Genomic DNA, 13,513 nt, shown 5'->3' on the forward strand with positions numbered 1-13,513 from the left:
TAAAAATTTGAGAATTTGTATAATTGTTACAATTTAATTATATATTATAAATAGTACACATAAGTAAAAATTATATATTGTATAAAGGATGTGAATTTCGATATAAATAGAGATACGCTTTGGTTACAATAACGACGATCGTAACTCGCTTGAAATTTTCAAGTCACATGAAAAATTCAAATCACGAGCGCACGAAGAGTTTTTTTTCCATGATACTAAAACCATGCTACTTTTTATATTGTTTCAGACATGCATTGGCTCGTTTGCACCTGCATCCTCACGGCGACGACGGTGCTTTCTTGCCGGCAAAGCGAATTTCAGTGCGCCAACGGGCACTGCGTCGCCCTCAACAAAGTTTGTAACGTTGTGGACGACTGTGGAGATGGGAGCGACGAGACGCGTCCATGCTCGCGTGAGTTAAACTTTTGCCCTCTCCGGTTTTGTCGCACGTAGAAAGCTTGAAGAACGCTTTTAACGCGCCGACAAATGCATGTCCAGGGTGTGTTCCGATATACACTGCCAGTACTGGCAGTACTGAAAAATTGTTCTGCTATTACTAAGCGCTGCGACAGCGTTTAGTTCCCTCAATGACATCATAAATGGTAGCCATATTGCCACTGCGACTACTGCGGCTTTCGAGGTGGGGCAGTCACAGTACAATATGACGTCGCTTAAAAAAGCACGCGTGGAAATATTCATCCAATCTAGGAAATAAAAAAATATATACGTTATATTTAAGTGCAGAAGAAGCATGTGCATTTTACAGAAAGTGACTCTTAAATTCCATATCTGAATATTTATTAACTGTGTCCATATAATTTTTAACACGAGGTCGAACTGCTTGAATTGGTGATTCCATAATTAATTTATCTTCGGAAGAACTATCGCTGCTGCTTTCGTTCAAAATTCATTGACAATTTAATGCGTTTATCCATGGCGTCTGTTTACATTACTGCAAGTCTACTGCAATTCCGAAATACGACGTTATAGTAGTGCTGGTAGTATCACAGTAATTTTGGAACGGCTGCGGCAGTACACTGTTGAGACGTCATGATGGTTGCACTGCCAGTAAAAAGGGAACACACCCCCACTTGACGAACTAACGCCGAAACCGCGATAGTGCGACGAATGAATCGGGGATCGTTGAAATTAGTTGGAATGGAATCTGGGACCGAAGTATCTCATTTTGAAATGTTTACTATCCGTCATATCAAACGTCGAGAATGAATCTAGTAGAGAGGAAATTTTAGAGACGAACAGAAAGTTCAACAAGCTCTTTAATTCGGTTAAATAAGTTCAAATTTAGAATATCACTTTTCGTTACAGAACGTTTAATGCTAGCCGGTACTGAAAATTATTTATTTGAGTATTAAAGCACTAAATAATAGTACTTTTAATACCCAAAATAATTAATCACTACCGTTCAGTAGATATTAAATTTTTATGAGGGCCATCCAATATTAAGAATTTTACGTATTTTCGCGAAAACTACAACTTATATGAATGGTTTGCAATTAAGATTCTATTTGCAGTAACAATTCATTCTTTTGTATACTTAAACGTTTTTTTGTCATGAATTAATGCAGTTTGTGCGAAGGCAAGTGGCCGAATCACGAATCAAACGTCCATTTTCAGCTCACTGCCAGTATTTTGATCTCAATTCTCATTATCCGGGTGTTCTAGAATGGTAATTGATCCCTTCATTGTTCTCTGGCGAGTAACTTCGATATCCGCTTCGATACCCGCTTCAAAACGTGCCTTGTTGCGATTGCCAGCAAAGCCAGGCGTGCGCAGGAATTTCTACTTCGTTAGAAATGCCGACCTCTCCGTTTTCTTCCCCGCACGAACCAGTCGATGCCTCGGTACAGCTTCGTGTAAAGACAGAATGAAATTCCAACGATGTTGCAAGAGTGATATTACAACGCAACGTTCAAAGAAAGACGGTGACAGGAACACGATATTTCACGCAACGTCATATAAATTTCGCGAATGTTAAACTAAAATTTTTAAGACTAAATATAATACGATTAAGTATTATAAATTTAAAATAATTAAAGTTCAATTGAAATTATAATACAACTAGAAAAGTTGCATTTATAGTAACAAAATTGGCTGAATAAAGATTTAAAAGTAAAGGCCATCATACATAAAATGACATAAACTGTATAACACCATACCATAAAGGCCACTGGACCAATGAGCATCCGACATAAAAACGCCATATTGATTTACATATAAGTGCTTATTGGTCCAGTGGTTTTATACTATAGTTATGTAACTTATGTCATAATAAAAGCTTTTACATAAAAAAAATAAAAGTTGTAAATATTTATTTTCAAAATAATTTTTTCATGGTCCCATAATATTTGCATGTGTAATATTTGTAACAATCATTTAATATCTTCTCGTTGCAAGCGCTTCACTACAAATAATCTGTGAAAATAAAAATTCATAGACTATTAATAATCATGAAAAATAAATGTTTTTTTTTGTCAAGTATTGCTGTTTTTGTATTGCGACAGAGTCTTAAACGAACAAACTGTATTTTATAAAATAATAAAAAATACATTACATTTATTAAAACTATAATCAATGACAAAGAAGGAAGTTTATACAAATATAATCTTTTTTTCGCCGATGGAAACCAACCGTCAATGTGGTGAGACCAATAATTTTGATAAACATTTTGCCCAATAACCATTTTTTTGTCATTTTACAGCGAGCAGAAAAAAAAGATCAAAAAGTGTGCGTATTGTCAATAAAAATCTATTGGGACAGACTGAAATGTTCAACTGTCACTTTAACACAACATTCTTCACGTTGAGATGAAATGACTGTAATAGAAAGCTGCAATATCACTTTCGACAGTTGACGTAAATAATTTTCCGATATTTATCCAGAGATACTTAGCAACAATTTCGCATGCGTTAAATAAATAAATCCTAATTAATATGAACGGTTGTAAATTGCGTCTATTATTGCGCGGTGAGAATCAGTAATGTCATAAAATTTATCAAAAAATAAGATTATTTAACATAACGGTTTATCATCATATAACATAAAAATCAAATATACGAAGTTCAGCAGACTACGATATGCCCGATGAGATGATTCTATACGTAAGAGACGAGAGACGCTCCCCTTAGTCAGACCTGCCTGTTATCGACAGATCGTGATAAAATAGAGCAGTTTGAACGAGCAATTTGGTGACAAAAACGGACTCGTGCCTTAGTCGTGCGTATATATACGTGTCTACCTTTTCTCGACATCGTCTAATTTCGCATGATTTATTTTCCTTTCTCAGCAAATCTATTAAAGGTGCCAACTCCGCGTCTGCCTATCAAATTTAAATGCTCACACAATAATAATTTATAATTTTTGTAAATTATCTTTGTTTTGAATAAACTAAGTCTCTAATTAAAAATTACAAGTTTTTAATAAATTTAGTCTCTAATTTTAGTTTTTCACTAAAAAAATTAAAAATATTTTTAAATATTATATTAATGAGATCCGTAAAAAAACGTTTATTCTATCTATAGTTGTTGGAGCTTAGTGAATAGATTAATATAACTAATAAACGCATAAGAGCATTTTATTAATGCTTTTACATCTAAAGTATTTAATCTAAATTTAACCATTTCTCAAATGGTTTTCTTTTGGAGGTGATGTGTAATCAAATTATCGCCTCGTTATTATTGTACAGTCTGTCTAAAACGGTAGAATTCGTCCGACTGTCAATTACAATTTAAGTAGATGCATATGATATTTGAGAACAGTCTCGGATAAACCCTCGATCGGCTTTTATTCCTAAGAAAATCAACCCTCGCCACGTGCACACAATAAAACGCTCGCCAGAATACACAGCGGACGTTTCCATGGTTGCCGGAATTTACTGAATACTCCGGCAAGGCCATCAGCGACGTCGTAGTCGTTTAATCTACCAGGGGTTTTTGCCTAAATCCCCCGCGTGCACGATGGAATGCCCTTGCCTTGTACATCCCCCTTTCACCTCTGTGGCACTTCGTACAAAAGCAGTCAACCAACCAACCAACCAACCAACCACCAGCCAACCAACCAAGCCGTCCTTTTCCAAAATCCAGCATCACGTATATGCTTGTCGTAATTAACCCAAGTTACGAGATGCGTTTATACACGGTGCGTATATGCAACGGCATGGCGTGGGTAGAAAATTATTTCTGACAATGCGGACATTCCTTTATTTGTGTGAACAACAATGAACTTTTCACCGTAGACGTGGAATGAGAATATTTCTGATTTTTATACTCGAATCTTTCTCGTATTCTACGAAATATTCTCGAATTCTTCGAAATACTTTCTCGTTGATCGACATTAAGGTCTGAACCAACATTATTTATGAAATAATGTGAAAATGAAAACAGATCAAATACCATCTTTCATGTACACATTATTTGATAGTACAAATTTTCTGAGGTTAAAACGTATTCTTTATCTCGCGTTTGTAACAGTAAGCAATTTTTGTACAACATAGTAAGTAATTTAATTTGTTGCGCTATCTTTATTCATGTATGATAAATGATTGCACCTGTTATATATTTAAGCTCTTTGTAAGAAAAGTAGCTTAGAATATTATCTGAAAGTAATGTTATTATAATAAAGTAATATTTATTATAATATAAGAAAGCCAATTATTTCGCGATTCATAAATCTTATCGTTTATTCGTGTTAATTAACATACAGCACAACCCCGTTACAGACCTTAAACAAGTTATAAAGACATCATTAACTCCGTGCAGGGAGTAATTAACCTAAATTACCACCTGCGGCGTAAGAACGGGGTGCAATACATAAATGTCTTTATTGGTGTAAGAACATTCGATTGCAGGAAGCGATTTCTCCTTGTTAACAAAATATACGCAACATTGCGCCAAGTTAATAAATGTACATTACGAACGTACTAAGTTCCCACTTTCAGTCGAGTGTAACGCCGAGTTTCGCCAGGATGGAAAGGGTCGCTTGAAGAACATTGCGAGTTATCTTCTAGTCGTACGAGGGTACAAGCGAAACATTCTAGTCACGTATCCGTAAAGCTAGGTATTGTACGGACCAGAAAGAAAAACCGTACGGCAAAAAAAGATTGCAATGTTTTTGTATGGCATCGAAATCAGACGAAAAAAGCTGCAATTTTTTTTATCATATATTTATGTACAGATTGTAACAATAATTTTGCTTGCTTAAGTGCTTATAAGTCTTCTATCTAAATTGCCATAACAATTTCCTTAATTAATTGGAGTTAGATTCTTTACCTTTGCCTATGTAATATATTAAATGTTATAATAAAGTAACCGAACCTTGTAGCCTAACACCTAATACGTCTTAATCGCTATTTACGGGTAATGTAATTACATGGTGAATTTAATAGAAAGCACTAGTAAGTCATGCAGACCATCCGTCTAATTAAAACTGTAAAGCGCATGATGTATTATTTTATCCTTGTTGTTTATCGAATATTAAATAAGAATAAAATGATACATTATATATATATATATAACCTGCGCTTTACGGAACTAGAGGTACGGAACCAGATTGCATCAGTTTATTGTTTAATTTGTTCAGTTTGTCATTGTCAGTAAAGCAAAATACAGAACATCATAGTCGTGAATGTAACATTTCGTAAGTGTAACTAATTGCTTTCTATGACTACTAAGAGATGGTTATTAATTTTAGTAGTTCATATTATTGTAGCTTTGTATTTATACTTAGTAGTTCATATTATTGTAGTTTTGTATTCATACTTCATAACACTATATTCAGTTTACATATTTATCACGTTTTGTTTATAATTAAACAGAGTAAATTCTTTGTAGAACAAATTATAATCAACCTAGTACTGAATGTACACACATTGATTAAAACTTCTTTTATATTTTTGTTATTTTAAACCATAGATCCTAATTCATCTATTAAACATCATAAATATTAGTAGATAAATAGATAAATAAATAAGTAGATCAATTATTTGAAAAATATAAAATATAAAATATTCTTATACGCGTGCCATTATATTAATAAATCTATAATCCTACAAAAGTAACATTAGATTGGAATCATATTTTCCATATTTCTAACATTTTTTATGAAAAAGAAAAATAGTTAGGTCATATTGGATACATATATCAATATGATCTAAAAGCTCTATTTTCTCTTAAAAACTATATTCATAAATATTGGAAAATGTCTCACTTTTTTTAATATTCAGAAATGTTTCTTTTTTTTTAATCTGATCAACAAACAATTTTAGACTCAAAACAAAATTAAAAAAAAATTTTGAGACGTAGATAGGCCATATATAGGATTCGATTACTTTGTATTTGAAATAAATGCAGTATAAAAGAAAGATAATATAAAAATTATATATGAAATTATATATATAAAATTCTATTATATGATGATGTTGAAAGCGCAACATGAAATCCACATACAATAATATGTTTTACGAGCAATAGAGAAACGATTATTCGAAATGTGACTTGACTAAGAATTTTCTGAATGATATTATATCGATTAAAGTCCTCTCACGCGACGGAAGATGTCGGTTCGATGATTGCGCCGTTAAATGTCCCATTTATCTTCCTCGTGCCTCAATGCGAAACTTTTGAAATAAAATAGCTTGATAGTCGGCCTCCTGCCGTTACATTGGCTTATAAAAGGACACAATTTCTCTCGACTAAAAGTCTCGGCTTCTCATGGAAAGGTTGGCTCGCCAAAGTTACGACAGGTAATAACAAACTTTCGTATTCTTCCTCCTTGCGACACAAATGAAACGCTCGAGCGAGCGGGTTAATTTATATCAATTACTGGCTGATGCGATTAGACTTCGAGGAGGACAGCGAAGAGGCGGATTAAGAAGTTACCCCTCATATCGCGTACTTGATACTTTTTCTATCAATTACTGAAGAAAAATTATGAACGCGTCCATCTAACTGACAATTCCACACCGGAATCTTCTCTCTTATTCCTTCATGTCTAATTAGGCGTCGTTTTTTTGTATGAAGAAACAATTTTTTAAACCGGAATGTAGAATGATTTTTCTAGAAGGAGAATAATTGCATTCCTGAACACTTTAAAACTGACCGAAAATGTATGAAATATGAAATATATATTATTAAACAGTCATGATGAGTTTAGACCGATGAAAATAGATGTAATTAAATAAGAGAAATTCAAATTAGTAATAGTATATTAATATTATTAATATATTAACAATATTAATGTATTAATTTATTAATGTCATGATATTATATTATTAATATTAATAGTATAATATAGTATTAATAGTATTTACAAGACATCGGATATTTCTTTTCCCTGTTTTTAAAATTAACTTTCTCCCGTATAAGATAAAACTTGCGTGCAACGGAAGCATTAAACGGAAAACACAATAAGAATTTCAGAAGTAATTAAAAAGCTTGTAAAGAATTACGGAATATTATCGTGCGTTATCCATGGTGTGATTATATACAAGTCACATCACAATGTTCTGCAAAGCGAGTGCAGAAAGTAGCATTTTAACGAGCTTATTTTTATAAAAGCTGAGTGCTTCCTCTCTTTTTCCACTGCTTGTAGACAGAAAGAGCATGAGGGGTCTTTTCCTTTCTATCTTACGGTCTCGTTTCTTCCAGCGGAAGTAAACGGTTGTAACTCGCTCGGAGCTCTCTAGCGAAATTACGGGAGCCAAAATTACACGGGGGCACGGTATATACGTATATACGCATAAAGGAGACCGAACTCGCGGAAAGTACATAATCGCAACTCGGTGAGCAAGCATTTATTTAATACATGCCGCGAAGTTGTCGCCGTTGATATCTACGCGCTAGAGAGATATATCAGTATACAAAATGCATATTAGTCATTTAACTTCTCGTAAGAATCCAAAATTACTTCGGAAGTACATAATTATTGTTAGCTTTACAAGTATACATAGACAATAACTCTTCACTAATAATTTGACAATCTTAAACAACATCTCAAGTATAATACAACGAAAATCGAACAAGTTTTATATATGTGAAAATTATATTAACTTGAATCTTTATTTTCTGTATACAATTAGAACTATAATAATAAAAATAATGTGTTTTGCTTAATTAATGATAATATAAGAATTTGATTTATCTAATAAAAAATAATATGTTTTACTTGATTAATGACAGAATTTATCTTATGTAATATATATAATTTTTTAATACATAATTGTGAAATTAAGTTGGATTACATAAGAATCAAATGATTTAATAATCTTCCTTCAGTCCTTTTTTTAAAAAAAAGAAAAGTCACTCTTTTTCTTTTTCGTAAAATCATCAAACGCTGAAAAAAAGAAAAATTAAAAATTAAAGTGTTCTAAAATCATGAAATTGATTGTGCCGAAAAGAGATAAGGAAATTCTAATACATGATATCTTGTCGTCAGACACATTGTCAGTTTTATCCTGTGGCGCAGCATATTTCGGAGGAGAACTCATCTGCGCGTCTTCATCGATAAAATTTGATATATTGGAAGTCGGAGATAATTTATAATTACATAGCGATCCTTCATATAGTGATTGATCTACAATACAGTTTATTATAAAATTCTCTCTCTTCATATATATATATTTTATATATATATATATATACAGGGTGTCCCATTTTAATGTCCCATCTCAAATAACTTTTTTGTTTTTGATCTTAGAAAAAAATATTTCAGACAAAAGTTGTATGACTTTGAAGGGAACATAAGATGGGGTGTCATTAGTTTGACCTTGAATAGTTGCTTGAAGATCACATCTTATGTCCCCCTCAAAGCCATACAACTTTTGTCTGAAACATTTTTTTCTAAGATCAAAAATAAAAACGTTATTTGGGATGGGACATTAAAATGGGACACCCTGTATATATTAAAAAAGATACGTACACCACCGTTCATGGAAGTTCGGACACCCGCATAAATTTTATTGAATGAGTATGTAAAAAATTAAAATATTATAAAACAGTAATTTTTTATGTGAAATTTTATGTAGGTGTCCGAGTTTCCATAAACGGTAGTGTACGTATAATTTATCTATATTTATAACAAATAAATGTATCTCATTTTTCTATATAAAAGACAAGCAGCTTAATTGTAATTACAACCTTTTGATAGAAAATCCTGATCGACGGAACTGATATTGCTCTCACAATATTCATATTGCATCGGAAAAAACATACTGCTTGCGATGACAGGCGTGCGCTGAATAGGTTTCGGTACCGACACTAACGGTTTAATATTGTAATGTATGGTTTCTATCTTTTTAATCTTCGGAACTGACAGAGGTGATTTCCAATCCATTCTTTCAACAATAACCGACGGCTGAGGAGTAGTTATTTTATTGATACTTTTCTTACTTTCCTGCCTCTGAAGTCGAATTCTTTTTGCTTCAATTTCGTCCTGCGTATTGTTGGCGGCGCTATGTTTGAGTGAGCTTTCTTTTGTACGGAAGCTTGGTTGCATTTTAAAGGATTCCTGCGACTTCTGTGTATCTTCGTGGTGGATTTCTTTCATTTCTACATCGTTATCTATTAAAATCACTTTTTCAGCACTTGGATCCGCATCCAGCGTTACCGAAATGGCATGCGCGTCAGCTTTTTCCGAAACGATAGTATTTTTGGAATCGGATACGTCCATTTCGACTGCAGGAAGTGTATAATTATTGTCATGTATCACTTCTACATCTATTCTCCCAGGCGACACTGCAGTGTTCTCGTTTATGCATAATTCTTCCAGAAACAAGGTATTGACGGATATATCTGAAAAGCAAATGTGACTTTAATATATAGGGCACATCGCATACATATGCATGCATGTCCGTGAATTAAAGTCCTTGTGTCCTATCTGGAACAAGGAACTATAAAGTGTAAAACAAATTTTCACCATCAAAAGACTCTTGAACCGAGACTTGACGCTGCACCTTCGCGCGCATTTGATTTTGAGCATATATTTCTCGAAACGGTATATTAATCTTTGGCGGTGCCATTTCCAACATTTTCTGTTTTCTCTGTCTTTTCTGATCTTCCTCCTTCTTGTGTAATACTTGCAGCTGCGAAAGTTGATGAATTAGATGGCTTTACACTTCACAGATTGAATATATTGAATTGTTTGGAAAGTTCGTGTGAATTTTTCGGTAGGTAACATTTAAAAATCCAGGGTTTTTACGAGAGAGAAATTATGAAATCACTTGAAAAATGAAAAAAATATTGTGAAATAAAATAGCGTATATTACAGATTAAAACTATTTTTAACTAAAAAAGATTTAATTTGAATTTTGCTTAAAAATTCTCACAAATTTTCCGAACGACTTATATTGAAAAATCGATTTAATAATGTAGTCTACAGACCTCCGATTCGATTGACTGTAATTCTTTTCTATGATGTTTGACATTTATTTTCAGTTTCGTAAATTTTTCATCCAATTTCAAACGTTCCAACATCATAGTGGCAAATTCAATTATCTTACAGCGTGTGCGAATCCAATTAATACGTCGTCTCTGCTTGATAATCGTCATCATCTCCGCTTTCTTGTAAGACATGACCATATAATTGATTTTAAGTTTCTCCAAATTGATCTTAGCCGCGTTTCTGGCCTTCGCCAATGGAAATTCCTCGTATATAGCCTGCTTACGATCACATACTTGATTAAATTCTAAAATTGTACGAATAAACTCGAAATTAATTGCTGTACTAACACGATATTTATGCCATGTTTTTTTGTATTCGTCAACGATATCCTGATACTCTTGCGATCTCAATTGATTTAGTTTGTATTGATCATCGGCATTTGCTTTCATAGTTTCTGAAGTATCTGAGATTTCGTTGATATTTGTACGTAACCTGTTTAACACAACAAAATTCCAATATGTGAGTCTAAGAAGAGTGCAATACGAAAATAATTAATATATATGATAGTCATTTTTCTCATACTTTATTAAAGTATCATTTAATATCAATTTAATATTGTTCATCTGCGCTATTTTTCCTTTGAGCTCCTTTCTTTTGTTAAGTTCGCTACGTATTGTTATCTTCAATTGTCTTATTTCGTCTGTATTGGCTAAAAATTATCGATAACGTTCTTTTCTTAATGAGCAGCAAAGAAGTAGCAAAGAAAAATTAAAGGCGATAGGCGAAAATATAAGAATAATTGTATGAAAAGTTTTTCTCTTGCTCGAGTTTTTTACTTTATATTAGACAAAATGTTATGCCGCGTTTTACTTACCGTCGAGACTTTCCTTCATCGTCGCAATTTCCATCTTCAAACAGGTTACTAATACTTTCACAAATTGAGGATCATCATGACTTTCCTGATTTTCTCTATCCATTTCTTTTTCCGTTGAAAATTACTTTTGTGTGATGCGACGCAATTATACATGTACTACGTATATCCTTTAGAGCCACGTTACTTTCTGGAACGGTTTGAAGTTGGAACATTAAGAATACCAACGTTAAATCTGTTCGCGTTGCTTGCACTTTTCGCACTCAACTCTCCGTTTTCTCTCTTTAACATCGAAATATACAGGATGGTCCTGCATTTAACTTGAAAATATTGTTTAATTTATTTTTGATATGAAGCGAATTAATTACTATAAAAAAATAAAAAAAGTGAAAATCAAATATTAATTATATCAAAATAAAGGAAATAATTCATGAAAAGTCAAAAAATTCCAGGATCCACAAAAAATAGGACATTAAAAAATAAAAACAGCCAATATAATGATCTTTCGATATCTCTACTAAATAATCGCGAACTGCAGATTATCGCGATTAACAAATATAGTTCCATAATATTTAGACATAAAATTTAATCACGTAATTATTCTTAAAAAATGCAAAAAATTGGAATTTTATTTGAAAGACATTTATACATTTATTTTAGTGATTTATACATTTCTATTAATAATAAAAGTTATCAAGTACTTTGCAAACATTAAATTACACAGGAACGAATGCAGCAGAAGTTAGTTGTTTAGTTGTTCGTTGTTGACCTCTATTCGCGACACTTTCGGCGACTAACTTGTCGCGGAACTCGCAAGTTTGCTTGAAACGTATACCATAAACACGCGTCTATTCACCACCGAAGGTGAAAGAAAAACAAAGATGGAGAGACTTAGCCATATGTTTCCGTCGTCTCGCCTTTGCAAAAATGTAGGTAGTCGGTAGGCGGCGTTTACTTCGCGAAAGTTCGATTGTTTGCCGAACGGTCGTAACTTCAGATTGAGGTTCGTTAAAAGCGGGTCGGTCCCACGCCATATATCCCTGCGGTGTGCTTTGGCACAAATGTGGCCTCGATCATGGAAAGGGATGATGGCGGTCACGAGTGCGGAGTGAAGATAGTGGACAAAGCGAAAAATATGGCCAAATTGATCATAAATTCGGACGAATTAAATTCAGTCTACGTTATGCGTATAATACTTCATATTTAGTGTCGTTTTTTTATAAAGTAGCGAGCCTACTTAATTGTCGAAAAGATAAAAATACTTGAAAATTATAAGTGTAATAGGCGATTATAGTATGTTCGAAAATAAAAATACAGGATATTAAAAAAAATAACTACATTTTCATGAAATATTCTACATATCAAAAATAAGTTAGTGGAATAATAAAAGTGACGTGTGTTATCAATCAAATTCTTTTATTTTTTTTGCTTTATATTGTAAAAGAAACTTTTTAACGCGAACTTTGATAAATCTACCAACATGTATAATAAAACAGATAAAAATATCCAATATTGTTCAGAATTTAGATAGTTGAATTTGGACGGTTGGAAATTCTGAACAGTGATATAAAAAGAAAAGCCTCAAAAGATAGAATAGAATATAGAAACATGCTGTGTCGAACATTTTTTGATAAAGTAACAAATTAATTTTGTTTGGACTAAAATATTAGTCTCTGAGACGCCATCACGTAGAAATTCATCAATATATACATATTTATCTGTAACTTTATACAGGGTGTTTCCAAATTAAATGGCAAAACTTCGGGAGCGTGTAGAGGAGTAAAAAACTAAGAAAAAAAGTCCTATAGACATATGCTCGTTTTTGCTCCGTTTCAGAGAAATCGAAAAAAAATGTTTACATTTCTTGCCATATCTAGCACCGACATATTTGATTACATTTTCCACTTTCTGTTATGAATTTGTCAGTCGCTCTTTGAAAGCCTTTAACAGTAGATGAATTTTGTCTTTTGCAATATGCCGCGTACGTATTCTAATAGTGAATATGCTGATATGGTTTTTGTATACGGTTTCTGCAACGGTAATGCTTTAAAGGCGGTGCGAGAATATGCACGACGATTTCCAAACAGAAGAGTGCCAAACCGAAGAGTGTTTATGTTGACATTTAATAGATTGCGAGAGACTGGAACATTTTCAATTCGACAAGAAAACAACCGATTTCAAGCAGCGTTACGAAGAGATTTGCAGGCAGGGAATCGTATTTTACAACATTTTGACAATCATCCTGAGACC

The 13,513-nt window shown here is 32.9% G+C and overlaps 1 protein-coding gene across 1 annotated transcript in view; it reads left to right on the forward strand.

Annotated features, from left to right (window-relative positions):
* The first annotated feature begins 249 nt into the window (after positions 1-249).
* The window catches only part of LOC108731593 (uncharacterized), a 44,978-nt gene continuing 31,714 nt past the window's right edge, over positions 250-13,513 (forward strand). Inside the window, exon 1 of the mRNA XM_018461979.1 lies at positions 250-412. Within this exon, the coding sequence (XP_018317481.1) occupies positions 250-412 (163 nt within the window). The remainder of the gene's footprint in view (positions 413-13,513) is intronic.

This window comes from Mycetomoellerius zeteki, unplaced genomic scaffold (genome assembly GCF_001594055.1).
Source record: "Mycetomoellerius zeteki isolate Tzet28-1 unplaced genomic scaffold, Tzet1.0 scaffold135, whole genome shotgun sequence".
Lineage (NCBI taxonomy): Eukaryota > Metazoa > Arthropoda > Insecta > Hymenoptera > Formicidae > Mycetomoellerius > Mycetomoellerius zeteki.